We start from the raw sequence: 26204 nt of genomic DNA on the forward strand, positions 1-26204 counted from the left end.
AGAATCCTCAGTTCCAGCGGTCCAGGACACAGTGCAGTTCCTTAGTCATAATAACCGAATCTTACGGGAAGCGATATCCAAGGCACAAGCGGACAACAAGAGGTTCTTTGATCAGAAAAGAAGAGGAGACCTAAACCTTCAGCTTGGTGACAAGGTATGGCTGTCTACCGATAATATTAGATTAACCTGTCCTGCTAAGAAGCTTGCTCCTAAGTTCATTGGGCCTTTCCCTGTGAAAAGGAAGATTAATGAGGTGTCCTATGAATTGTGTTTACCTGACTCACTCAAGATCCACCCTGTGTTTCACGTGTCACTCTTGAAACCTGCTGTAGATGATCCTTTTCCTGACAGGGGCACCAGGGTCCCTGAACCGGTTCTGGTGGACGGCAACGAGGAATATGAAGTGGAAGCCATCCTTGATTGCAGAAAGAGATCTGGGCAAGTACAGTTTTTGATTAAGTGGAAGGGGTATGGTCCGGAAAATGATTCATGGGAACCTGACTGTAATATTCATGCCAAACGTTTGATTCATGCCTATTTCTCTGCTCATCCTGAAAAGAAGGGTATTCTGGGCATCCGGAGGCTGCCCGTTGGGAGGGGGCAATGTCAGGGGCATATCAGTGGCCGTCGGGCAAATATGCGTGCACGCAGGTGCACAAGGAGCCTTTCCAGGACAATTCCGCTTAATTCCCCACCAGGGGGCGCCAGAGCGCTCCCGCGTGTGCCCGCACGCGCGTTCGCGAGAGCGCGCGCCCGTTCGCGCTAGCGCTGTTTTGGCGCCAAGGGCCCTTTAAAAGAATGACAGGTGCTTCTGTCAGGTGCTGTTCGTCTGCAGCTCTGTACCTGAGTTCCTGTATTCCGCCTGCTTGTTGTATTTGCTAGTGACCCGGCTACGTCTGACCATTCTCCAGTCTCCAATCCGACCCGGCTTGTCTGACCTTGTTTATCTTGATTACCTGTTGCCGAACTCCTGCCTGCCTGACTATTCTTGGATCATCCCTTTTGCTTATACCTGCCTGATCTCCTGCTGAACGGACTATCTGACTTTGCTTTGCCTGTGTCCTGTGACGCTGCTTCCAGCCTGCTTGCCAAGCATCCTGCCGCTGCCTTCTCAGCTACCTGCCTGCCTTCCGGCCTGCATCTGCCTACCTGCATCCGCAGCCCAGCCATCCCTGAGGGACATCCTTCCAGACCATCATCTGCTTCTGCTGGAACCTGCATCAGGCCCTCTACCCACTGTGCTCAAGAGACCACTGTTCCCACTTCCAGTGGCTCCTGAACCAGCGCTTAAGAGAGGTCTCCTTCTACCAGTCAGGCTCAACTACCAGGTACCTCACACTATCTAAGGTCTTGGAGGAAGTAGTCCACGCTGATCAAACTGGGTTTATGCCTAGGAAGGGCACGGATATCAATATCCGCCGACTCTTTCTTAACCTTTTGATAACCCATGCAAATAGTGGAGGTTGAGTCATCGAATCATTAGACGCTGAAAAGACGTTTGACTCTGTAGAGTGGGAGTCGTTACGCTGTCTCGGTTTTGGAGTTCAGTTCCTTCAGTGTATACGTATGCTCTACTGGGCACCCAAGGCTTGTATTCGAACTAATGATAGGCTATCTGCGCCCTTCCTGCTGCAGAGGGGTACCCGACAGGGATGTCCCTTATCCCTGGCCCTTTTTACCCTGGCTCTTGAACCCTTGGCCATCTTAATTAGGAACTCTGAAGGGGTGCGGGGACTGAGGGTGGGCTCCCTGGAGGAGAAAATCTCTCTGTACGCAGACGATGCTCTATTATATCTTCAAGACGTGGATGGGTCTTTGAAGGCGGCGTTGGAGCTATTCGAAGAATTCGGTAGGTTCTCAAGAATCTGTATAAATTGGTCCAAATCGACTATTTTCCCTTTGGATCCCTAGGCTAGAGGACCCAATGCAGATGTCCCTTTACTCTGGGTAGATCAATTTAGGTACTTGGGTATCCAGGTTCGGCGGGATCTAACAAGCTTCACTGAACTCAACCTGCTTCCGGTTCTGTCCCAGCTTCGGGCCAAGTGTGCATCCTGGGCTTCCCTGCCACTGAATCTCATGGGACGTATAAACCTTCTTAAGATATTATTCCTTCCTAAATTTCTATATGTTTTCTGCAGCTGCCCAACCTGGATACCCAACTCCTTTTTTAAAGATGTAGATAAATGTGTCGGTACATTTATTTGGGGGGGAGCTACCCCTAGATTAGCTAGATTGACTCTGACTCTTCCTGTCCATTGCGGAGGATTAGCACTACCGGATTAACGAACCTACTACTGGGCTGCTGTCCTAGTGACGGTCAGGTGGTGGTATGTGGTTTCCCCATCCAATGCCACCGTGTATCTTGAGGCAGCTGTCTTGGGATCACTTTGGGAATTGGGCAATTTTGTTTATAAAGGTCATCGGCATATGGTAACCTGCCGCGCCCTACCAAAACGACCCTCGAGGTATAGACAGTGGCCAGACAGAGGTTCATGAGTCCCAATAGATGGCCCCCCTTCTGCCCTCTCTGGGGGAACCCTAACCGCCCACATTTTCAGATCTCTTCCTGATCCACAGATTACCATTTACCTGGGTGTATGTATTTTAGGTACCTACAAATATGCCATGCAGCTCGAGCACAGTTCCCGACCCCTCCTAGGCTGGGCATGGATCCCATTGAGGAGTTGTTAGCCCAGGAACAGCTGTCAAAACCTCTGTCCGCTCTATACTTAGACTTACTGAGAGCTGACAAAATAGATAGGCTTTGAGATCAGTGGAAAGCTGACCTTCCAGACCTGGACAGAGAGGATTGGGGGGACTGTTTAGCAGATAGTATTAGCTTGCTGATTTCCTCAAAAGAAAAGTTAATACAAGTTAAATTTCTACACATAGTTTATTACACCCCCCCCAGAGACTGCACATGATGTATCCACAAAGATCACAGGACTGCCCTAGGTGATGGAATGGAGTAGGATCGTATATTCACATGTTTTGGAGCTGCCCGATGATTGCCCCATCCTGGGAGGAGGCAGTGGAAGCTATTAATGGCCGCCTCCAGCTGACTCTCCCTGTTTCCCAGGAATTGGTTCTTCTGGGTATCCAGGTTGATGATCAGAGGCCTCGATGTACTAAACTGCTACTAACGTATCTTTTCTTTTATGCAAAGAGGGAAATTGTATTGCGGTGGAGTGCCCCTTCCCCTCCCACTGTGGGTTCATGGGAAAAATTAATAACTGCTGTTTTACCACTTTATAAATTGACTTACCTCAATAGGAACTGCCCTAAGAAGTTCAACAAGATATGAACTTCTTAGGGCAGTTCCGAAGAAGTTCATATCTGGACGGCTTAGGAAGGACTCATTTCCTGCTAAAGGACTTCAATACTGTGGGGCTGCTATGCCTTGTTGTTGTCCTAGCTAAAATAGATCATGGAATGGAATCTTCTGTGGGACCTAACTTACATAAATGTTGATTGTCGCTTAGTTGATGTGTACTCTATTACCTGCCTAATATGCTCGCCTGTACTATGTCTTTTGATTTAGTCCATTCTTGGACGAATTTGTACCATGCCTTGACTTTTTGTCTCAATAAAGGAACATTCTGTTTCATAAAAAAAAAAAAGAAAATGTACAGGAACAGAGCTAAGAATACTAATGCTTGATGATACTCACCAGGGTGGAATGTTGTACTCCTAGATACACGGCAAACTGCTCCTCAATTTCTTCAAACCGTTGCTTCAATTTCCCACCATCTATCTCTGCTTCAGAGTCATGCTGAAGATCACTGCTCCTTTTTTGCAGTGCAATGAACTCTTCTCGATGTTCGTCTACTTCTTTTAGCAACTCCTGTGATGAGGAGTCAGGCTTTACTAATGTTTACCATTTACTAATGGTGAGCAAACATACTAGTCACAGACTGGTAAATGTAGCAGTTATTATATAGAAAGAAAAAAAAAACTGTGAGACAGAGTTCAGGTGAGATCAGGTGGACTTTAGGGCTTAAAATCTTTGTAAAGTTATTTTTTTTCTTTTAAAATAAGAATCATGTTATACTTACCTGCTCTTCTCTGGACCCCTGCCATCGCTCTTGGCTCTTTCTCTTCTTGGTGTGTCAAGGAAGCTGATTCTTATTTTGGCACACCTGTGGGCTTGATCCCAAGCCGCACTGCCTGCCTCTATAGATGTAGGCTGCTCTCCGCAAAGCCTATGAGAATGGGGAGAAGTGGAGAGAGCCGCTACAGATGGGCACAGTGATGGATCGAGATTGGGCTCAGGTATGTAGAGAGGGGATGATACACATACTGAAACATTTCTTATCTTAAAGCAAGAAATGCATGAAAGTAAAGAATGTTTAGGCTTTACAACCTCTTTAAGTGCAGAGATCAGGCAGACTCGGGAGCTCAGTTGCAGAGAATAGGCAAGCCTGGATGCTCAAGTGCAAAGATTAGGTGGACTTTATAACTTACAGAGATCCGGCAGACCTGAAAGTACAGGTTCAGTGATCAGGCAGACCTGAAAGTAGAAGTTCAGAGATCAGGCAGACCTGGGAGCTAAGATGTAGAGATCAGGTAGCCCTGGAAACTCAGATATAGAGGTCAGGTGGATTTTGGTGCAAAGGTGCAGAGATTAGGAAAATTTTAGAACAGAGAAGCAGAGATCAGGTGGAGTTTAGAATGCAAAAGCAGAGATCAGGTGGACTTTAGAATTTAGAAGGTGGACTTTATTTTACAGGAGCAGAAATCAGGTGGACTTTGAAATTCAGGATCTGAAATCAGGTGAGTTTTAGAGCACAGGAACAGAGATCTGGTGGACTTTTATTTTAAATGCACAATACTTACTCTTGTACTCCAACACAAAAAAACCCATGCCTTTCAAGTATATAAAAAACAGACATCAAGAATACCTCACCTGAAGCTTCTTGTCATCCTCTGCATCCTGAAGGCCAGAAAGGCGATGCTCAGTCTCATTCATCCAGGAGAATAAGCGATCCTCCTGTTCGTGCTGAGCAGTAATTGGGGAAAGCTTACTTCCTTGTCTTCTCCTAACTGCTTGGAGTTCCTGCGTAACACCAAACATTGTTACAACAATGGAAAACATTCATTGTATGTGCTACATATGTATGACAAAAATATTTTAACGATACAAATATATTGGGTATTAAAAGTGATATTAAACGATCAAATGTTTTTACATTGAAATAAAAAAAATTGTTATAACTACCTGCTCTGTGCAATGGCTTTTAACAGAGCAGTCTCAATGTTCCTTTTTTCTGGTCCCTGGCTGGCACTTCTGGCTCCTCCCCCCAGCTGATTGCCCCCATAGGAAGCCGCTTCCCATGGGGGCACTCAAATGTACTCGCTCCTTTTTCAACTGTTGATTATCTTGCTACTTAGAAATACCAATGTCTGGATTATGGTCCTGTTCAGATTTCAAGCTATGATGTCTAATAAGCATTCCTCGCAGATGTAAACAGTTGTAATCATAATCAGGCTGTGATCAACCGGCACAGTCCTAGCATGTTCTATAGTCAACTAGCCAGTTAAAATGGTAACAAAGGTAGTGATCTAACTAAATTACCAAAAGTATAAAAAAATATTTGCAATATAAAAACCCCTCTTATTCATTTAAAAGGCAGTCTGCAAGATATTATGTAATTTTAGCTTCCAAGAGTTTGTTATTCCCAGTTCTAGAAATTCTAGTCTGACCATATATGCCGACAGCCATAACAATATGACATAATAATTTTGACAATATGAACCGATAATACAGTGCAAGTTCATTTTTCCAACTCAAAAAATGTAACATTATCACAGCAAACATAGAAACATCTCAACTAGAGCACATATATGAACACATTTCCACCAGATATACAAAGTTTGTGGACACTTGACCATCATGCCTATGAGCTTGTTGGACATCCCATTCCAAAACCAGGGGTATTAATATGGAGAACATTTGTGAGGTCAGATACTAATGTTGGAACGAAAAGACCAGCCTCACAATTGGCATTACACTTCATCCAAAAAGTTTTTCAATACTGTTGAGGTAAGGGTCCAGTGTCCCAAGCTTACTAGGTATGAGACATCTATTATTGACACACACTGTTAGGGTTCATGCACACATATAAGTGAATGGCTGTACTAAAACATGATGATTTTTTGCACTGCCATTAACCCAGACACACAGGTCCAATGTATCTGCTCCAAATGCGTAACTTTCATGTGTGGAAAATATATGTCAGATGCATTTGTGTTTTCAAGAGTATGGCCATTCATTGTATGGAAGGCTATATGTGGAACATTCAGCTTTCTGAGCACAGGAAAGCAACAGGAGATGTATGCTAGGCATAAAAATGTATATTTTAGGCTGTGTGCAATAATTCTTCCTTAATAGTGTATTCCAGTGTTTCTTAAACTTTTTTTGTCTTGCGACGCACCAAAAAGATCTAAAAGCTTTCACGGCACACCTGAAAAGATTTAACAATTTTTGTAGTGAAGAACTTATTTATTTTTACATATATATTTAATTTTAAATTTAATGGAAAGGATGTGCCTGCTTTCGAGAGCAAATCATATTGAAGCGGTTGCAATCTTTTTTGTACTTTCGTTTGCTTCCATGGTTTTCATTTAACAGTTTCTCTTTCAGAGTTCCAGACTTGTTTAAGTATTTCTCCATCGCTAAACAATGAACAAACTTTATCTACAAGCATCTAAGTTGGAATGGAATGGTCTCTGTTATTATAATATAATTAGAGCTCTTGAGTTCTCCTGAGATCTCGCACTAGTCTCGCGTTACGAAAAGGAACCAATGAATGCCAGACTGACAGAGATTGCGTTTTTATATATGTTATTTTTTTTTACTTTTGCAACATTGATTTACCATTACATTTTTCGATATGTTTAAGGTTTCAAAACACTAGCAATTTAAAATATTTTTCTTTTTTTTTAATTCTTTATTTAATATTTTATCAATACAAAACCCAAATCCTACAAATATACATCCATATTCTCAAAATCACATAATAATACAATCCTTCCTAAATCCCACCCGCCTCAGCCCCTCAACCCCCCTCCCCCCCCCTCCCGCAGGCGGTCACAGAGAAGACAGCCTTCTCTATAGCTCCTACCAGACACTCCCGGATCCCCGCCCTCAGTCAACACTCAGGATCTCCTCCAAGTATCTCCAAGTATTTTTACTGCCCATTTGTCTACTCGTTCGTCCCCTTCATCAGGTACCAATCCCCTACTGTCCATACACTCCACGCTGTAGACTTTGTTTATACAATAGAGCCAATCTCGGGTGTTTGGGCTTGCCGAATCTAACCATTTTATTGCAATCTGCTTCTTGGCAGAATCCAACAGTATGGGGACAATAGAGGATTGGTAACGCTTCACCAGCTCCTCCGTGCCATGAAATAGGCACACCCATGGATCTTCTATAAATGATTTGTCTGTGATTTCCTTGATCAATATTATAATTTTTTTCCAAAATCTTTTAATAATGGGGCACTCCCACCAAATATGGGCCATTGTTCCCAAATTGGCACACCCTCTCCAACATGTCTCCGACTTGGCCCCATCAAACGTACTTAATTTGTCAGGGGTGGCATACCACCTTGCGAGACATTTAAAATTTATTTCAGTCCTCTTAACATCAAGTGCAGCGTGATGTACCATCTTCAAAATCTTCTCTAGCGTGGATTTATTACATTGTGACCCTAATTCTCTCTCCCATTTCTTGATGTATGGTGGCACCTCCCGCTCTCCCCTAGCCCCCAGAATCCTATAGTGTTGAGAGATAGAACTACCAGGTTGCTCCCTCACACAGAGCTGCTCAAGTGGTCTATACTCCTCCTCACTTCTGAGTGGTTTAGGCAACCTCTCAATAAAATGCGAAAGCTGGGCATACCTCCACACATCAATCACCCATAAGTCTGACTCAGCCTTCAGGTCGGCGTACGTGCGTATTACCCCCTTACTAATAAAGTTTTTTAATTAGATGCCATCGTCTTTTATCCCATTCCCCCCCACCTCCCTCATCTCAGGCTCGAAAAATTTATTTTCTTTCATATAAATCAAAGGTGAGTTATGTGTCCATTTATTCCGTGTGTTAATCTGATCCCAAAATTTAAGAGTGTTGCGCGTCAAAACCGCCGTGTTAGTGCCCAGTGCTCTGTAACTTGGGGGTTCCAAATAATATGACCTAAATCAATGTTACTCAAACAGTGTTCTATGTTAACCCATCTCTTCTCCGAACCCTTTTTTTCCCACTCAATAACTCGAGAAAGTATTACTGACCCATAATACCTATTGAAGTCTGGCAGAGCTAATCCACCTTTTTTTTTTCTCCTACTCAAAACTGCATAGGAAATACGTGGCTTTTTGCCACCCCAGACAAATCTTGCTATCAAACCTCGTAGAGCCCTTAAATATGTTTGGGGAAGCGGAATGCGGAGCATCTGGAACTTGTACAATATTTTAGGCGTTAACATCATTTTAACTGCATTCACACGGCCAAACCATGAGAGGGGCCTCCATGATAGTCTTCTAACTTCCTGCCTGATCTCGTCCAACAGCGGGATGTAGTTATTTAAATACAATTTTTTAAAAGTATTTGATAGTTTAATCCCCAAATAGTCAATTTCCTTTCTCCAGGGAAAGGGGAAAACTTCTGAGAGGCTCGCCTCCTCCTGTTTGCCCATATTTATATTTAGGATCTCCGACTTACTCAGATTTATTTTGAAGTTTGAAACCTCCCCATATTTTTTTAGAATCTGCAGTACATTCGGTATAGTAATCCTGGGGTTCGAGATGAAGAACATAACGTCGTCGGTGAAGGCCGGGAGTTTATGTTCCTTAGCTCCTATCTTCACTCCACTACAGTCTGGGTTATTTCGAATGGTGGCCAGTAGAGGCTCTAAGGACAAGACAAGTAGGAGGGGGGACAGAGGGCACCCCTGCCTAGTGCCATTTTCCATCCTAAAGGGTCTGGAGCAAACCCCGTTCACCTTTACGGATGCCGACGGATGATTATAGAGTATTTTAACCCAAGAAATAAACCTTGGGCCCACCCCCATTACTTCTAGGGTTTTGATCATGAACCCCCAGTCTACCCTGTCAAACGCTTTTTCTGTGTCCACTGACAGGAATAGAACTGGGGGCCCCCCAGGTTTACTGGCCTCCAACAGAAGCGCTGCTCGCACCCAGTTGTGCCTACTCTGTCTCCCTGGTACAAAACCCGCCTGGTCTGCGTGTACTAGGGTGGTCATTCCATCTTTCAATCTACTAGCTAGCACTTTGGCGTAAAGTTTAACGTCAGCATTTAGTAATGAGATAGGTCTATAACTGGAACAGAGCCTATTATTTTTACCTTCTTTTAATATCAATGTAATAGAAGCAGCAAGTGCTTCTCCCTCCATTACACAATTAGACCCCAGCTCATTCCAGTAATGGCAAAGCCTAGGTACAAGAATGTGTTTCATTTTTTCTAGGTATAGGGTGGTAAACCCATCGGGCCCTGGACTCTTGCCCTTTGGGGAATTTTCCAAAGCTATCAAGATTTCCTCCTCCCTTATGGGCCTCTCAAGAGTACTTCTGTCTTCCCCTGATAGCTCAACCACTCCTGCCCCCCTCAGAAATTCTTCTACCCTACCCGTGGCAGTTTGGTCTCCTGATCCTTTTTGTCCGATGGAGTATAAAGCTTCATAGAACTTTTTAAACTCTTCCGCTATCCCTTTACTAGTAGCTATTATCTCCCCATTTTTATTCTGTATTTTCTCAATGAAATTCCGGTCCCTTTTCTTTCTCACTAACCTTGCCAGGTGCTTGCTCATCTTGTTCGCCCAGAAATATTTGTCTCTTGTTATTTTATTAAGTGCTCTTTTGGAGTCTTGCTCCATACAGTCCCTTAACTCCTCCCTTTTGGCGGCTAGCTTGCGAAAACCCTCCTGACTCTGACCCTTCAGTTTTTTATGGCTCTGTTCCAATAAGAAAATTTCCTCAATAAGCCTTTCCCTTTCTTCCTTTCTCTTTTTTTTTCACCCCAGCCCCAGTGGAGATGAGGACCCCTCTAATGTACGCTTTATGTGCTTCCCATAAGACGGAAGGGGAAACTTCTCCTGTATCACTGGATTTAAAGAAAAAATCAACTTCTTCCTGGACCCTTTCCAATACTTTTGGGTCTTTAAATAAATTTTCATTCAACTTCCACAAAAAGGGTTGTCTTTGCATCTCCGGGATCTTAATCCTCATCGTGACCGGTGAAAGAGAAATAATTTCTATTCTAGATTCCTCCACCAAGTCCAGTAGACTATGATCCACAAGTATGTAATCTAGTCTCGAGTACGTCCCGTGCACAGGGGAGAAGAAGGTATAATCCTTCGCCTTTGCATGCAGCACCCTCCAGGCATCCATGAGATGGCATGGGTGCAGCCGACGCCCAATCATATTGAGTTGGGCTCTGCTTGTCCCCTGTGCCCGGGACGTACTATCAAGGACAGGGTTGAGGCCGAAGTTAAAGTCCCCTGCCAGCACCACCTCCCCCTCCCCCTCCCTAAACTCTAACAGTTTAGCCAGCACCTGTTTTAGAACACCGTCATTCGCTAAGGTAAACAGCTTATTCCCCAGTTTTTCCTTTAAAAGATAAAGCGGCCATCTGGGTCCGTCACCCTATCCACTAATGAAAATTTGGAGCCATTTGAGAACCCTATTGCTACTCCCCTGGATCTCTTAATCGGCGTATCACCATAGAACCACATGAGCAGTCCAGGGGAGAACAACTTGATTCTTGATTCAATGGTCAGGTGGGTCTCCTGGAGAAATACTATATCCGGTCTATAGAATTGAAGTTCCTTAAGTATTTTGTGTCTTTTCGTAGGCGAGTTCAACCCCTTCACATTATACGGTAAAAATGTAAGATCTAACATTAAACTCTATAACCTTTATCCCCACTCCACTGTCAGCTGCTCCTCTATCGCCAATCCTGCAGGAAGTACCCACCTCCCCCCCTCTGCCCTCCCTTTCCCACTCCCCCCTCCCATCCCTCCCTCCTCCCCCGGCCCAACATCAGCCCAAAGCCCGCACGTAGGGGACATATTTAATCCCATACTGCGCCTCTTTTCCGAGGGTGGAGCTCCGCCAACAGCCTCCGGTATCCCCCCAACCCCTTTACAGGGCGGGGGGGACAGGAGGGGCGGAAACGATCCAACCGACCAAGAATGCCAACCTCCCCATACCCCCCACCCGCCCAGCAGCAGCCCCTATTTTAGACAGTTACTTTCCCCTCCCCCTTATTCCCCAGTCCAGGCAGTCTTATAGTCCAATTCGGATTCCTCTGGGTTCTCCTAAACAGAGGTGAGGAGATGGGGGGGGGGAAATAAAAAGGGGGAAACCCCCCTCCCCCCGCCGGATACCCCTATGAACATCTGTTGTATACTATCTTCGCATCCATTCCACTCATCGACTCTCTATACTTGCCGCCTCTGGGACAGGGATATCCAGACCGTCGCAAAAGTCCTTCATCTCTTCCTGGAATCTCATCCTGAAGGATCTACCATCTTTTATGACTATCAGGGATGTTGGAAACCCCCAGCAATATTTCAAGTTGGCCCTCAGTTGTTCAAGCAGAGGTCTAAAATGCCTTCTCCGAGCCAACGTTCCCGCAGAGAGATCTGTGAAGATCTGTAGATTTTTATTTTCAAAGCAAACTGGGGGAGCACCTCTAAGGTTGCTCCAGATTTCTTCTTTGTCCTCATAGGCATGGAACTTCACAATTACGTCCCTGGGGGTATCTTGTATTATATTTCTGGTTTTTCTGACCCTATGTACCCTATCAATCCTCAGGGCCTCATCCTCCCGCCTGCCCAAGATAGGGTTAAATATTTTTCTCATCTTCTCCCCTAAGTCCTATGCTAGCATGCGATTCTCGTTCAGCATTCTCTTCACTTGGGCTTTTAGGTCTAAGATCTCTTTTGCCTGCTTGCCTGACGTCTCTTCTGCCTCTTCCACTCTACGCAGCAGATATCCCATGTCCGTCCCCACGTTCAATATTTCTGTTTTTATCACATTTTCTAGTCTGGCAAACATTTCCATCATTTCTGTTTTATTTGGGGCAAGCTCCATACTTCTTTATTCTTCCATATCGCTGCTGGCACAGGCTCCTGCTGTCTCTGGATCTTCCCTGGGCCTCTCCCCCTGTCCCCCCTTTTGTTTCTGCTGATCTTTCTTCTTATCTTTTGTTCCTGCTTGTTTCGTGTCAGATCCGGGGCTCTTTGAGCTTGCTTCTTTAAGGTATTTCTGTATTGAGCTAGAATTTAGACTCTCCCTTGGGGTCTTAGGTTCTGCTGTTCTTTGAGCCTGACCTCTCATCCTTGACCTTACTAGCAGCTCTTTTCCAATGATGGTTGATGTAGGTGTTTTATTTATAGTCACCCAAACTTCTGTATACACGCTCGCTACTTTGTTACACTGCTGAGTTGCGTGCTTCTTCCCACCAGGCTCGCGAGAACCTGCTTAAACTTTGCTGTAGCGGCTATAGCGGCAAAGCCTCACCTTTCACCCCTCTTGTGAGTGACTCAACTGACATGAACAAGGGGAGCAAAACTACTCCCCTGTTCCTGGGGTCCTGTCATTTCCTGCTCATGGGCTACCGCCTATTATACACAATGTAATGGAAACAAAAAAGTCTGAGTTTATGATAGCCTTTAAACACAGTTCTCTGGCAGCCTTCCTAGTACCTCCAGACCATATCACTTCTTTGTCAGTCTTCACTTTATGAAATCATACCTTTTATCTTCAGTTTCCTGACACCCTGCAAGCTTTAGTGCGGCCCCAGTCCAGTTGCCTTGGATCCACCACAGGGAGGAACACCTTTGACTCCTGGGTATGGGGATTATAACAGGTCTGGGGATGGTGGAGGAAAGAACCGGCCCGAGAAGCATCCAGGCCTAGCCCGGCCAAAGTGTTCTCTGCTTCAGCTTCAGTTCACCTGTCATACCCTCTGTCTCCGCCTTCCTCCTCTTCCACCTCTGTTTTCCTAGACGCTCCAGTAGGCGGGGGGGGGGGATTCGCTCCCGGGTCACTCTGCTGCTGGCGTGTGCGAGTCGAGGAGGCTAAGCAGTCCTTTAGGTAGTCTCCTCCCAGGTGCAGCCGCTGACTCTCACCCCGCGCCTCGCACTCGCCTCCTGGTCGATCCAGCCCGTCCCCGACCCTCACCCCAGCGCCGCCATCAGGCCCCTCCCCCCATTCTGACGTCACGCGTCACGTCCTCATCGCTGACCTAAAATATTTTTCTGAACTCCCACGGCACACCTGTAAATCTCACGAGGCACACTAGTGTGCCATGGCACACAGTTTGAGAATCACTGGTGTACTCCATACCAGTTTCACACGAAACCCTAAAATATGTGTTTTGAATCTTCTAAATGAAGAAAACTTAATGCCTCATGTTCATACATCAGTTACCAGACCTCTATCTGCAGATTCGAAACTTACTGCAGAGTGTTGTAATAACTAACCCATCTTGTTTTATTTGGTGGTATTTTCTTTATTAACCCTATTACAGTTGCACTGCAATGTCAAGGAAATGTCCCCCCTTTTTTATACAATACAGAGAGGTGGCCTAATTGAATGCTTTATACTCGATCATATTGCATTATCGAGAATGATATCATTATTCATATTCTGTGAATCCCTGTATGTACAGTTATGCATGTGGAACCACCGTAGTTCTATTTTGTTTACCACTGTGCTCTCTTGAGGGATACTACTAGAAGGAAAAAAAGGTAGTGGTTTTAAATTGTGTTTAAAGAATAGGTTCACATTTAAAAAAACAAATGAATGCACATATTTGCAGGAACACAAAGGGTGCATTTATTTATTTATTTTATGCAGGAGCCTGCAAAGCATAGCACTTGTGATTAGTGGACCGTAGGTGCAATACCAGGCTCCTGCAGACTCTTCCTTCAGCTCCCTGTCCTTACAGAGGTACAGGCTTTCAGTCGCAGATCATGATGTCATGATGGCAGACCGAACTTATAGTTCATTCATTCCCAGATCTCGTCATTCCATTTTAAAAAGTGACAATGGCTGCGGGGGGGTGGGGGGTTGAACTCCTGAATGCTGTCACGGGGTAAGGCGGGGGGGGTGGCACTCTATGTTTGGTGGGGTTTGCTTGGCAACATGTTACACTCTACAATACGGTGGAGTAAGCCTTCGATTTTCTAAGTAAAAAAGAAAAATATCTCCACAAAAAGCTATCTGATTAGAAAACTATGCATGACTGTCCTTCACAATCAGCATAAATTAATTCTGAATAAAAATGTGTCTCTTGATTCATGGGCCTCAAAGGCTGATAGGTTCCTGTGGCAATGTGAGAAAGGAGGGATGCATCTTGCATGAGCCAGTTTACTGCAAAATTAGATCTTAAAAAAACTATCTTGGTAAATGTTCAGCCTTTCTATTAAGGCGCAGGGGATGTAATAAAAAAAGTAAAATAAACCATTCTCGTTACAACCAAAATAACTGTTGTGAGAAACATTGTATCTGGGATTTCAAGCATGCTCTGTTAATAACCCTGAAAACACCCCAAACAGAGTATAAAATAGAAGAATGTTTGATTCCAACCGTAACACTATTGAATCTTGTCTGTAAAAGCAGCAGCTCCAGTCGGATTTTCTCTCTCTGAATGTCATCCATTGGCTGCTGCAGAAGTTGTTCTCCTCTGCGTAGAATGTCTTCAATACGAGTCTTTTTGTCATCAATCTAATTAGATGAAATACAGGTGATATAATGAATCTGTATTCATATTAATATGAAATGAATTACCCGAACAGGTAGAGCCTCTAAAGGACCCTTATTTGCTTGAGACCACCATACATGGGCCAACTATTTCAAATTCAAATGATGCAAACGCTATTAAAGATATTCAGGCAGTGTAGTGGCTTAATTATAAAAATCAATGCCAACTATTTAAAGGAAAACTTCTCCAAATTTGTTAAAACAATAAAACAAAAATATATAGTACAGTATAGTATAGTATAGTATAGTATAGTATAGTATAGTATAGTATAACATATATAACTGCTACATAAAATTAAAATTATCTTTCCATTTCAGTGTGCAGCTACTGAATTTTTTGAAAAGTGTAAAAAAATAAATAAATACATCAACGTTGCATCCTTTTGGTATGGGAACCTGGTGACATTCTGTACACTAACCGTGTACAATATGCCTGCTAAAGTAGTTCTTCCTGTGGGTGTGATTGATTTACTGCTTTTCTCAGAAGTCTGCACTGAGTTAAAAGTTACATTTTAGGCATGATACTCCCTGAAATACTACATCATTCCTCATTAAAATATTGTGATTTGCTCAGGTGGTTATAAGGACAACAGACCTTCTCATTCACAAATTAGTCTGAGAAAAGGCATTGTGAGGACCCATTCACAGCATAACACTGTGCTTGCTGTGTGCTGACAGATTCTCTGCCCCACCCTTAACTTCCCTACATAATATTTTATGTAGCTGCCAGGGTGAAAATGAAAGTAAATACTATGGAGTGTCAGTTAAATAATAGCTCTGAGACTGGCAGAGCTGCTAAGATCACAACCAAGTTAGTGGTGACCAGAAGCAGCCTTGGGATTTTTGGATGCCTACATGTAACAGAGGCCTTTACAGGTAAATAACATGGATAAACTACATTAAATGCTCACATAATCTTCTAGGAAGATTTCTGTTGAAATTAATAATTTAGTGACAAGGTGTATTTAAGGATGAAAGTTTTAGAGCCAGATGAACTTTATTATGGCCCTATCATGTCCCCTTTGCTTTACCCAAATCAAGGAGTAAATGAATGCACATTGCTTCAGTATGGTGATCTGGGATGGTGTGATTGGTTCACTGCTCTTCTGTACTGACACAAGGTTTAGGCATTCTCAGAAACAGCAGTCTTATTTTTCCTCCTCTAATATTTCTTCATTAGATTATTGAGATTCATTCAGGTAAGCATAGTAAAGGCAGATCAAAAGTCAAGGAGGGAAGTTATGCAGATTCAGCTATTGCAGTGATCTGGGACAGCTGTTTTATGTACCTTCTATTGTATGGATAGACTAACTTTCAAATACAATCCATATTGACTAATGTAGCCCATAGGTGATTCCGTTTTTTTCATTCAACCAGCAGGTTAAAAAAAAAAAACCAAAACTGACCCGATTCCCTCATCCACACATTCATGGTGGCTGGGGGAATTCTCACTGCTGAGCTATTGTAATCTGACAGCGGTCAGAATACACTGATCAGTGCCACTGTCCCTATCTATGGATCAAAATTCGGCCTGTCCCTGCTGAATTTAGATCCATGTATGGCTGGAGAAGTATAGGCTTTGCAAAAAAAAAAAAAAAAAGTATACTCACCTAGGTGGATGCAGCATCAATCCAGTGCTGCTGTCCCCCACAGGCTCTGCAGTGAGAACTGAAGGATCAAACACTGCGATTGGTTAGTTTCCCCCCCTCTGCAGGACTTTCAATCTCTGACTCTCTGCTCTGCCCCTCCAGCTCACAGGAGTGCTGGGCTGTGGAGGGGGTGGGAGAGGCTGGCTGGGGCTCTCTTGCTGAGAGGCTGAACCAGTCCATGCTTTTGGGTGGATCCTAATCATATGGTCAGGTTCTTTTCAGAGAGTGGTCCGGCTCTCGGATGTCAGCCAACAGCAGGCTGACATCCCACAGCCCTCCTAAATTGTAATCCACTAATAAGGGGATTTATTGCCCCCCCCATATAGAAGAGACAGCAAAAACAGAAGTCCTTTCCATCAGGTACAGGTCACATTATAATCAGAATATCCTTTTGAGGCAAAACAAGATACAGATGACCTTTGGTCATTTTAAGAGAAATTATGAAAATGACTGATCACCGCAAAATCAGCCATGTCACACAAAACATGTTTCTATCATTCTGTTACTTACAATCATGTGGTTAAGAAATATTCATTGAATCTTTCTTGAAACTTTCTCAAATGTAGCCTATGTATGGTTGGCCTTACACAAGCCCAGTATATGGTTTTGCATGCCAAATGAAAGAAACCAACAATACAGTCCAGTGTTAGAGCATTGAGACACCGAATTTCCCAGAAGCCAATATTAAATTAGCCTGTAGGGAAACTTTGTGCTGCACTCAGAAATTAGCTTGATCTATTTATGGTCTTTGTTCTCACCTTTTCACTCTCTGTAGGTGACTGTAGACACCTCTCCAGAACCTTCTGGACAACAAGAAGCTCAGACTCAAAGACTTCAAGTTCAACAGCTGTGGCCTCAGTAGGTACAGATCCTTCTCCTGGACTTTGTGCTAGGGCATCATGATTCACAAGCATCTGGATAGGACATATAAGATTAAACAAAAGCATACCCATAAGGTTTATTTTAACAAGACCTACCTCAGATCAGACGGCTTCAAATTTATACATACAGTATCTCACAAAAGTGAGAACACCGCTCACATTTTTGTAAATATTTTATTATATATTTTCATGTGACAACACTGAAGAAACGACAGTTTGGTTGAATGTAAATTAGTGAGTGTAAAGCTTGTATAACAGTGTAAATTTGCTGTCCCCTCAAAATAACTCAACACACAGCCATTAATGTCTAAAGCGCTGGCAACAAAAGTGAGTACACCCCTAAGTGAAAATGTCCAAATTGGGCCCAAAGTGTCAATATTTTGTGTGGCTACCATTATTTTCCAGCACTGCCTTAACCCACTTGGGCATTGAGTTCACCAGAGCTTCATAGGTTGCTGCTGGAGTCCTCTTCCACTCCTCCATGATGACATCACGAAGCTGGTGGATGTTAGAGACCTTGCGCTCCTCCATCTTCCGTTTGAGTATGCCCCACAGACTCTCGATTTGGTTTAGGTCTGGAGACATGCTTGGCCAATCCATCACCTTTACCCTCAGCTTCTTTAGCAAGGCAGTGGTCGTCTTGGAGGTGTGTTTGGGGTCGTTATCATTTTGGAATACTGCCCTGTGGCCCAGTCTCCGAAGGGAGGGGAACATGTTCTGCTTCAGTATGTCACAGTACATGTTGGCGTTCATGGTTCCCTCAATGAACTGTAGCTCCCCAGTGCCGGAAGCACTCATGCAGCCCTAGACCATGACACTCCCACCACCATGCTTGACTGTAATGCCCCGTACACACGGTCGGACTTTGTTCGGACATTCCGACAACAAAATCCTAGGATTTTTTCCGACGGATGTTGGCTCAAACTTGGCTTGCATACACACGGTCACACAAAGTTGTCAGAAAATCTGATCTTTCTAAACACGGGGACGTAAAACACGTATGTTGGGACTATAAACGGGGCAATGGCCAATAGCTTTCATCTCTTTATTTATTCTGAGCACTTTGTCCATCGGATTTGTGTACACACGATCGGAATTTGTTGTCGGAAAATTTTATATCCTGCTCTCAAACTTTGTGTGTCCGATGGAAAATGTGTGATGGAGCCTACACACGGTCAGAATTTCCGACAACAAGGTCCTATCACACATTTTCCATCGGAAAATCTGACCGTGTGTACAGGGCATAAGCAAGACACACTTGTTTTTGTACTCCTTACCTGGCTGCCGCCACAAACACTTGATACCATCTGAACCAAATAAGTTTATCTTGGTCTCATCAAACCACAGGACATGGTTCCAGTAATCCATGTCCTTAGTCTGCTTGTCTTCAGCAAACTGTTTGTGGGCTTTCTTTTGCATCATCTTTAGAAGAGGCTTCCTTTTGGGACAACAACCATGCAGACCATTTTGATACAGTGTGCGATGTATGGTCTGAGCACTGACAGGCTGACCCCCCACCCCTTCAACCTCTGCAGCAATGCTGGCAGCACTCATACGTCTATTTCATAAAGACAACCTCCAGATATGACGCTGAGCACGTGCACTCAACCTCGTTGGTCAACCATGGCAATGCCTGTTCTGAGTGGAACCTGTCCTGTATGGTCTTGGCCACCGTGCTACAGATTCAGGGTCTTGGCAATCTTCTTATAGCCTAGGCCATCTTTATGTAGAGCAACAATTCTTTTTTTTCAGATCCTTAGAGAGTTCTTTGCCATGTTGAACTTCCAGTGACCAGTATGAGAGAGTGAGAGCGATAGCACCAAATTTAACACACCTGTTCCCCATTCACACTTGAGACCTTGTAACACTAACAAGTCACATGACACCGGGGAGGAAAAATGGCTAATTGGGCCCAATTTGGACATTTTCCGTTAGGGGTGTACTCACTTTTGTTGTCAGTTGTTTAGACATTAATGGCTGTGTGTTGAGTTATTTTGAGGGGACAGCAAATTTACACTGTTATACAAACTGCACACTCACTACTTTGTACATTGTAGCAAAGTGTAATTTCTTCAGTGTTGTCACATGAAAAGATAGAATAAAATATTTCCAAAAATGTGAAGTGTGTACTCACTTTTGTGAGATACTGTGTGTATATATATATATATATATATATATATATATATATATATATATATATATATATATATATATATATATATGTGTGTGTGTGATTTAAAAATTGAACTTATTGACCCTGTTCAATTTTATTCCACTAAAGGATTTGTGTCCTACATGTTGGTAAATAACAGGATCACTCGTTTTTTGCAATGGACATTTAACTACAGCTAGGCACGCAACAACATAACTACTTAATGAGAAGTTGTTACTTTTTCTAAAAGCAAAATTCTGGCCAGAAAAAAATAACAGTCAACCTGGCTTCACACTCAAACACGTTGCTGGTGTGGATCACATGCAATGTCTGTGCATTGCAAATTCAGCCATACACTTGTATGGCTGAACTCGCATTGGATTCGCACAAAAAAAGGTGCAGGGACTTTTTTTTTCTTGCATTGTAATTGGATCGTATGGGTGTTCACACCCATGCAATTCGATTCCTGTCTGAATCCACAGTTCGCACTGTGATCTGTGGGTGTCATTAACTTTTTATTGACACCCGCAGCGGTTCACAGAGGGCAGTGTGAACTGCCTGCGTGGGAGATGCGATGCGGGAACGGGCACTGGATAGCGCTGGTTCCCACATCGCAAGAGTATGAACCCAGGCTAAACTATATTTCAGCTATTCTGCCAAGCTAGCTTACTCCACACTTTCCACACAGGGCAGTGTTTCTCAACTCCAGTCCTCAAGGCGCACCAACAGGTCTTGTTTTCAGGATTTCCCTCAGATGAAACGGCTGTGGTAATTACTAAGGCAGTCATACTGATTAAATACTGATTAAATCACCTGTGCAAAATAATGGTTAGCCTGAAAACATGACCTGTTGGGGCGCCTTGAGGACTGGAGTTGAGAAACACTGGGATAGGGCATATATTGTCTGACAACCCCATAAAAAAAGGACCTATCATTTTGTATTATATAAGATTAAGTATATACATAAAAAATGGTTTTCAACATTTTTTACAAATAAATATGTGAAAAGTGTGGCGTGCATTTGTATTCAGCCCCTCCGAGTCAATACTTTGTAGAACCACCCTTCGCTGCAATTACAGCTGCAAGTCTTTTTGGGGATGTCTCTACCAGCTTTACACATCTAGAGAGTGAAATTTTTGCCCATTCTTTGCAAAATAGCTCAAGCTCTGTCAGACTGGAAGGAGAGTGTCTGTGAACAGCAATTTTCAAGTCTTGCCACAGATTCTCAATTGGATTTAGGTCTGGGCTTTGACTGGGCCATTCTAAAACATGAATATGCTTTGATCTAAACCATGCCATTGTAGTTCTGGCTGTATGTTTAGTGTCGTCGTCCTGCTGGAAGAAGAACCTCCACCCCAGTCTCAAGTCTTTTGCAGACTAACAGGTTTTCTTCTAAGATTGTCCTGTATTTGGCTCCATCCATCTTCCCATCAACTCTGGCTAGCTTCCATGTCCCTGCTGAAGAAAAGCATCTTCACAATATGATGCTGCCACCACCATGTTTCACGGTAGGGATAGTTTGTTCAGGGTGATGTGAAGTGTTAGTTTTCTGCCACTCATATGCCCTGTACACACTATCGGACTTTCCGACAACAAAACCGTGGCTTTTTGTTCGAAGGATGTTGGCTCCAACTAGTCTTGCATACACACAGTCACACAAATGTTGGCCAACAATTACAAACGTAGTGATGTACAAGACGTACATGATATCACCATTACGAACGCTAGTTTTACAAGACCGAGCGCTTCCGGCTCATACTTGGTTCCGAGCATGCATGGACTTTTGTCCGACGGACTTGTGTACACACTAACGGAAAGTTTGGCAACAAACATTTGTTGGCAGAAAATTTGAGCACCTGCTAGCCATCATTTGTTGGCGGAAAGTCCAACACCTAATGTTCGATGGAGCATACACACGGTCGGACTTTCCGCCAACAAGCTCACATCCAACATTTGTTGTCGGAAAATCCGATTGTGTGTACGCGGCAATAGAGTTTTGCTTTTAGGCCAAACAGTTCAATTTTGGTCTCATCTGACCAGAGCAATTTCTTCCACGTGTTTGCTGTGTCCCCCACATGGCTTTTCGCAAACTGCAAACGGGGCTTCTTATGGCTTTCTTTCAACAATGGCTTTCTTCTTGCAACTCTTCCATACAGGCCAGATTTGTGGAGTGCACGACCTGTGGACAGGTTCTCCCACCTGTGCTGTGGATCTCTGCAGCTCCTCCAGAGTTACCATGGGCCTCTTGGCAGCTTCTCTGATTAATGCTCTACTTGCCCGGCTTGTCAGTTTAGGTGGACAGCCATGTCTTGGTAGGTTTGCAGTTGTGCCATACTCTTTCCATTTTCAGATGATGGATTGAACAGTGCTCCGCGAAATGTTCAAAGCTTAGGGACAATCATACCACTGTGCATTAAAAATGTGTATTGTTCCCCTAGACACCACACACTCCTTATGCACTAAAACATTAAAATCAATTGTTTAGAGCAGTGGTCTCCAAACTGTGGCCCTTTGCCTGATTTTATCCAGCCTTTGGGACACTATTCCTTCCACTGATGAGATGCCCTATTCCCCCCTCCATTGACACCAACAGCGGGGCACAAATTCCCCCTCTGACACCAAGGATGGGGCACTATTCCTCCCACTGACACTAATGATGAGGCACTATTCCTTCTACTGCCACCAATGATGGGGAACTATTATTCCTACTGACAACAATGATGGGGCACTATTTCTTCCACTGACACCAATGAGGGGGCACTATTCCTCCTACTGACATCAAAGATAGGGGCACTCTGCCACCCACTGATACCAATGATGGAGCACTATTCTTCCTGCTACTGACCACATGGGTAATATGTATTTTTTTTTACTCCCACTCACCACCAAGTCTGAGGCATTATCTACTCTCAATGGCCAAAGCTTAGGATATTTTTTTATAACCTAACCCTGCTTTAAATTTCTCCACAATTTTATCCCTGACCTGTCTGGTGTGTTCCTTGGCCTTTATGATGCTGTTTGTTCACTAAGGTTCTCTAACAAACCTCTGAGGGAATCACAGAACAGCTGTATTTATACTGAGATTAAATTACACACAGGTGGACTCTATTTACTAATTAGGTGACTTCTGAAGGCAATTGGTTCCACTAGATTTTAGTTAGGGGTATCAGAGTAAAGGGGGCTGAATACAAATGCACGCCACACTTTTCAGATATTTATTTGTAAAAAAATTGGAAAACCATTTATCATTTTCCTTCCACTTCACAATTATGTGCCACTTTGTGTTGGTCTATCACATAAAATCCCAATAAAATACATTTACGTTTTTGGTTGTAACATGACAAAATGTTGAAAATGTCAAGGGGTGTGAATACTTTTTCAAGGCACTGTAAGTATCACAGTGCAGAAAAATGGATCAGTGATAGCAAAAACATTTGTAAAAGATAATATCATGATCAATTAGGTCAATTTGACACCAAACTGCATGAAGTGTAAGCAGAAGACCTCAAGCTACTAAATTTCACAAAACTTATAAACACTAGAAGGGTGATCAATATAAGGGAATGTATCCTACAGGATGTTACACACTTAACGGCCGAGTTGCACATATTTTTGGAGGAAAAAAATGTGCTTTTATTTTTTTGCAGAAACCAAAGCATTACACCTACAATCAGTGGATCACAGGTGAAATGTCAGGCACCTATATTCCCTTTTCCTACAGCTCTGAGCCCGTGCCACCGATTGGGCTGTCAGTTTCAGAGCTGCAGGAAGAGTGAATGGAGTAAGAGGGCGCTATTCAGCCTCCTTTAAGTCCATTGAAAACTTCTAGCTGGCTCCTGTGTTGGAAGATGGGACTTGTAGTTCATATACAGAATGCTGATTTTAAAATATAACAGCGGGTTCAGGGAAAAGAACGCTTGCCTGCTATCATGGGGGAGGGGCTGAAGAGGCTACTGCATAGTAACATGTTACATGTTATACCCTAAATATGGGTGTAACATGTAGCATGTTACTAAGGGTGAACTTATCCTTCAAATAGTTATCTAGAACTTTAAGATCAGACTAGATAAATCTACAGGAACGTCACTAAACTAATAAGGTAGTGTAGATAGGAGTGGTGAAGTACAAATGCAGTAACCCATAGCAAAAGAAGAGTGGAAAACTCTTTAATAATTTAGCATAAATAGCAGTGATGAAGTACATATGTAGTAACCCATAACAAGCAATCACATTAGTGAAAGATAAATTGCAGTCAGTTGATATGGTAACTGTGCTTTGTTGTTTGCCTTATTAAATAAGTCCAATTAGGCTTAATTCACTATAATGAATGAGTTATTATAATTGCATTAGTTAGTTAACCCTAAGATAGTTTTCACCTAAAAATGTTCATTTTGAACACAAATATCGCTTAAATATGGAATCTTTATTTTTTCACAAGATATTGGCATTTTATTGTGCAAAACCTATATTTTCTATGAACTGTTATAATATTTCAGTAAAGTATTGTTTTATTACCACCTCAGACAGCTCTCCTGGTCTGCACAACAGACACCTTACTAAACCTTAACTTGTGTGATAATCATTGTTAGCGGACTTTTAATGCTAAATTCCTCAAACAGTATGCTAAACACATCTGATTCAAGCAATAATGCTTTTAGCGAATTGAAAAATAATTTTTTGGATACAAAACATTAAGTTGCAGTAATAAAAATAATGCATGTATTAGGCATTTATGATTTGTTTTTATTTCCTGATGGGGTGCCAGTGGAGTGGTTTAAAAGAACTAAGAGAAAATCTCTAACAAAGTAAGAGGAGATCCCCTCTAGGAACAGTTGTCACCAGGAGAATACATTGCATTGGAAGATTTCCCCTCAATTCCTGTTCCATTGGCAACTGTCAAATCTTACGATCCTGTTACTTTCTGTCCTGGTGACAGCGGTCACCAGGACAAACAAAGTGAATCTACAGATAGCTATAAAAATGGACAGGGATTTTAACAAAAAAGTTTGCCTTTACAACTCTACCTTCCATAAACCTACTCTAACCCAACCTCTTTAGCCCTAATGTAGACTAACCCCCCATCCCCCCCACAACAAACTTCTTACTTACTTCTGTAGCACAGTCTACAGCCGTGGCCAAAACTTTTGAGAATGGCACAAATATTAATTTTCACAAAGTCCACTGCCTCAGTTTTTTATGATGGCAATTTGCATATACTCCAGAATGTTATGAAAAGTGATCAAATGAATTGCAATTAATTGAAAAGACCCTCTTTGCCATGAAAATGAACTTAATCCCATAAAGGACATTTCCACTGCATTTGCGAAGAAGGCTTTAGAGCACCCAAGAAAGTCCAGCAAGCGGCAAGACTACTGTCAGTTGATTCAGCTGCGGGATCAGGGCAACATGCACGCACAGTGAGGCAAAAGACTTTTGGAGGATGGTCTGGAGTCAAGAAGGGCAGCAAACAAGCCACTTCTCTCCAGCAAAGACATCAGGGATAGACTGATATTCTGCAAAAGGTACAGGGATTGGACTGCTGAGGACTGGGGTAAAGTAATTTTCTCTGATGAATCCCCTTTCCGATTGGGGCATCCATAAAAAAGCTTGTCTGGAGAAGAAAAGGTGAGCGCTACCATCAGCCCTGTGTCATGCCAACAGTAAAGCATCCTGAGACCATTCATGTGTGGGGGTTGCTTCTCGGCAAAGGGAGTGGGCTCACTCACAAATTTGCCTACGAACACAACCATGAATAAAGAATGGTACAAAAACATCCTCTAAGAACAACTTCTCTTAACCATCTAAGAACAATTTGGTGAGGAACAATGTCCTTTCCAGTATCATGTAGCACCTTGACATAAGGCAAAAGTGATAACTAAGTGGTTGGGGAACAAAATATCGACATGTTGGGTCCATGGCCAGGAAACTCCCAAAACCTTAATCCCATTGAGAACTTGTGGTCAATCCTCAAGAGATGGGTGAACAAAAAAAGCCACAAATTCTGACAAACTCCAAGCATTGATTGTGCAAGAATGGGCTGCCATCAGTCAGGATGTGGCCCAAAAGTTGATTGACAGCATGCCAGGGCGAGTTGCAGAGGTCTTGAAAAAGAAGGGTCAACACTGCAAATATTGATTCTTTGCATAAACATAATGTAATTGTCAATAAAAGCCTTTGACACGTATGAAATGCTTGTAATTATACTTCAGTATACCATAGTACATCGGACAAAAAGATCTAAAAACACTGAAGCAGCAGACTTTCTGAAAATGTATATTTGTGTCATTCTCAAAACTTTTGGTCATGGCTGTATTTCCATTACTCTGTTTAGTGTATCTCCAGCAGAAGTCCTCTTCAGCACTGCCCACTCCTGGACAGCTGAGCCCTCACAGACTTGTATGGGACCATACAGTAAAGTCCCGTTCAAACCTGAGCAATTTTCTGCTTGAAGCTTCTAGCTCTAAAACGCTCAACAAGCCAAATCCCATTAATTTCAATGGCCCCTGTTCACATATGAGCATTCTGTCACCTGAAGCAAAATGCCTGTCACTCAAAAAAAGTATATAAGCTTCTTTTTGGTAGATTACAAGCATTTTGGGCCCCATAGACTTCAATAAAAATGCCTGAAAACACGTGACTTGAGCGTTTTATGAGGCATGATGCGTTTTCTGCTGAAACAGCAGCTCTTCACCCCTAATCTCCTCCACTTCTCCTTCCCCTAGTGCT

At 43.0% G+C, this 26204-nt stretch overlaps 1 protein-coding gene across 7 annotated transcripts in view; it reads right to left on the minus strand.

Annotated features, from left to right (window-relative positions):
* Positions 1-26204, minus strand: part of UTRN (utrophin) — a 1071426-nt gene that overhangs the window by 675770 nt on the left and 369452 nt on the right. For all 7 annotated transcript variants that reach the window (XM_073627744.1, XM_073627752.1, XM_073627745.1 and 4 more), the window contains 4 exons: positions 17204-17359; positions 14623-14760; positions 4910-5059; positions 3674-3847 (listed from right to left, as the gene is read on the minus strand). In XM_073627744.1, the coding sequence (XP_073483845.1) occupies positions 3674-3847; positions 4910-5059; positions 14623-14760; positions 17204-17359 (618 nt within the window). The remainder of the gene's footprint in view (positions 1-3673; positions 3848-4909; positions 5060-14622; positions 14761-17203; positions 17360-26204) is intronic.

This window comes from Aquarana catesbeiana, linkage group LG04 (assembly GCF_042186555.1).
Source record: "Aquarana catesbeiana isolate 2022-GZ linkage group LG04, ASM4218655v1, whole genome shotgun sequence".
NCBI classification, from domain to species: Eukaryota; Metazoa; Chordata; class Amphibia; order Anura; family Ranidae; genus Aquarana; species Aquarana catesbeiana.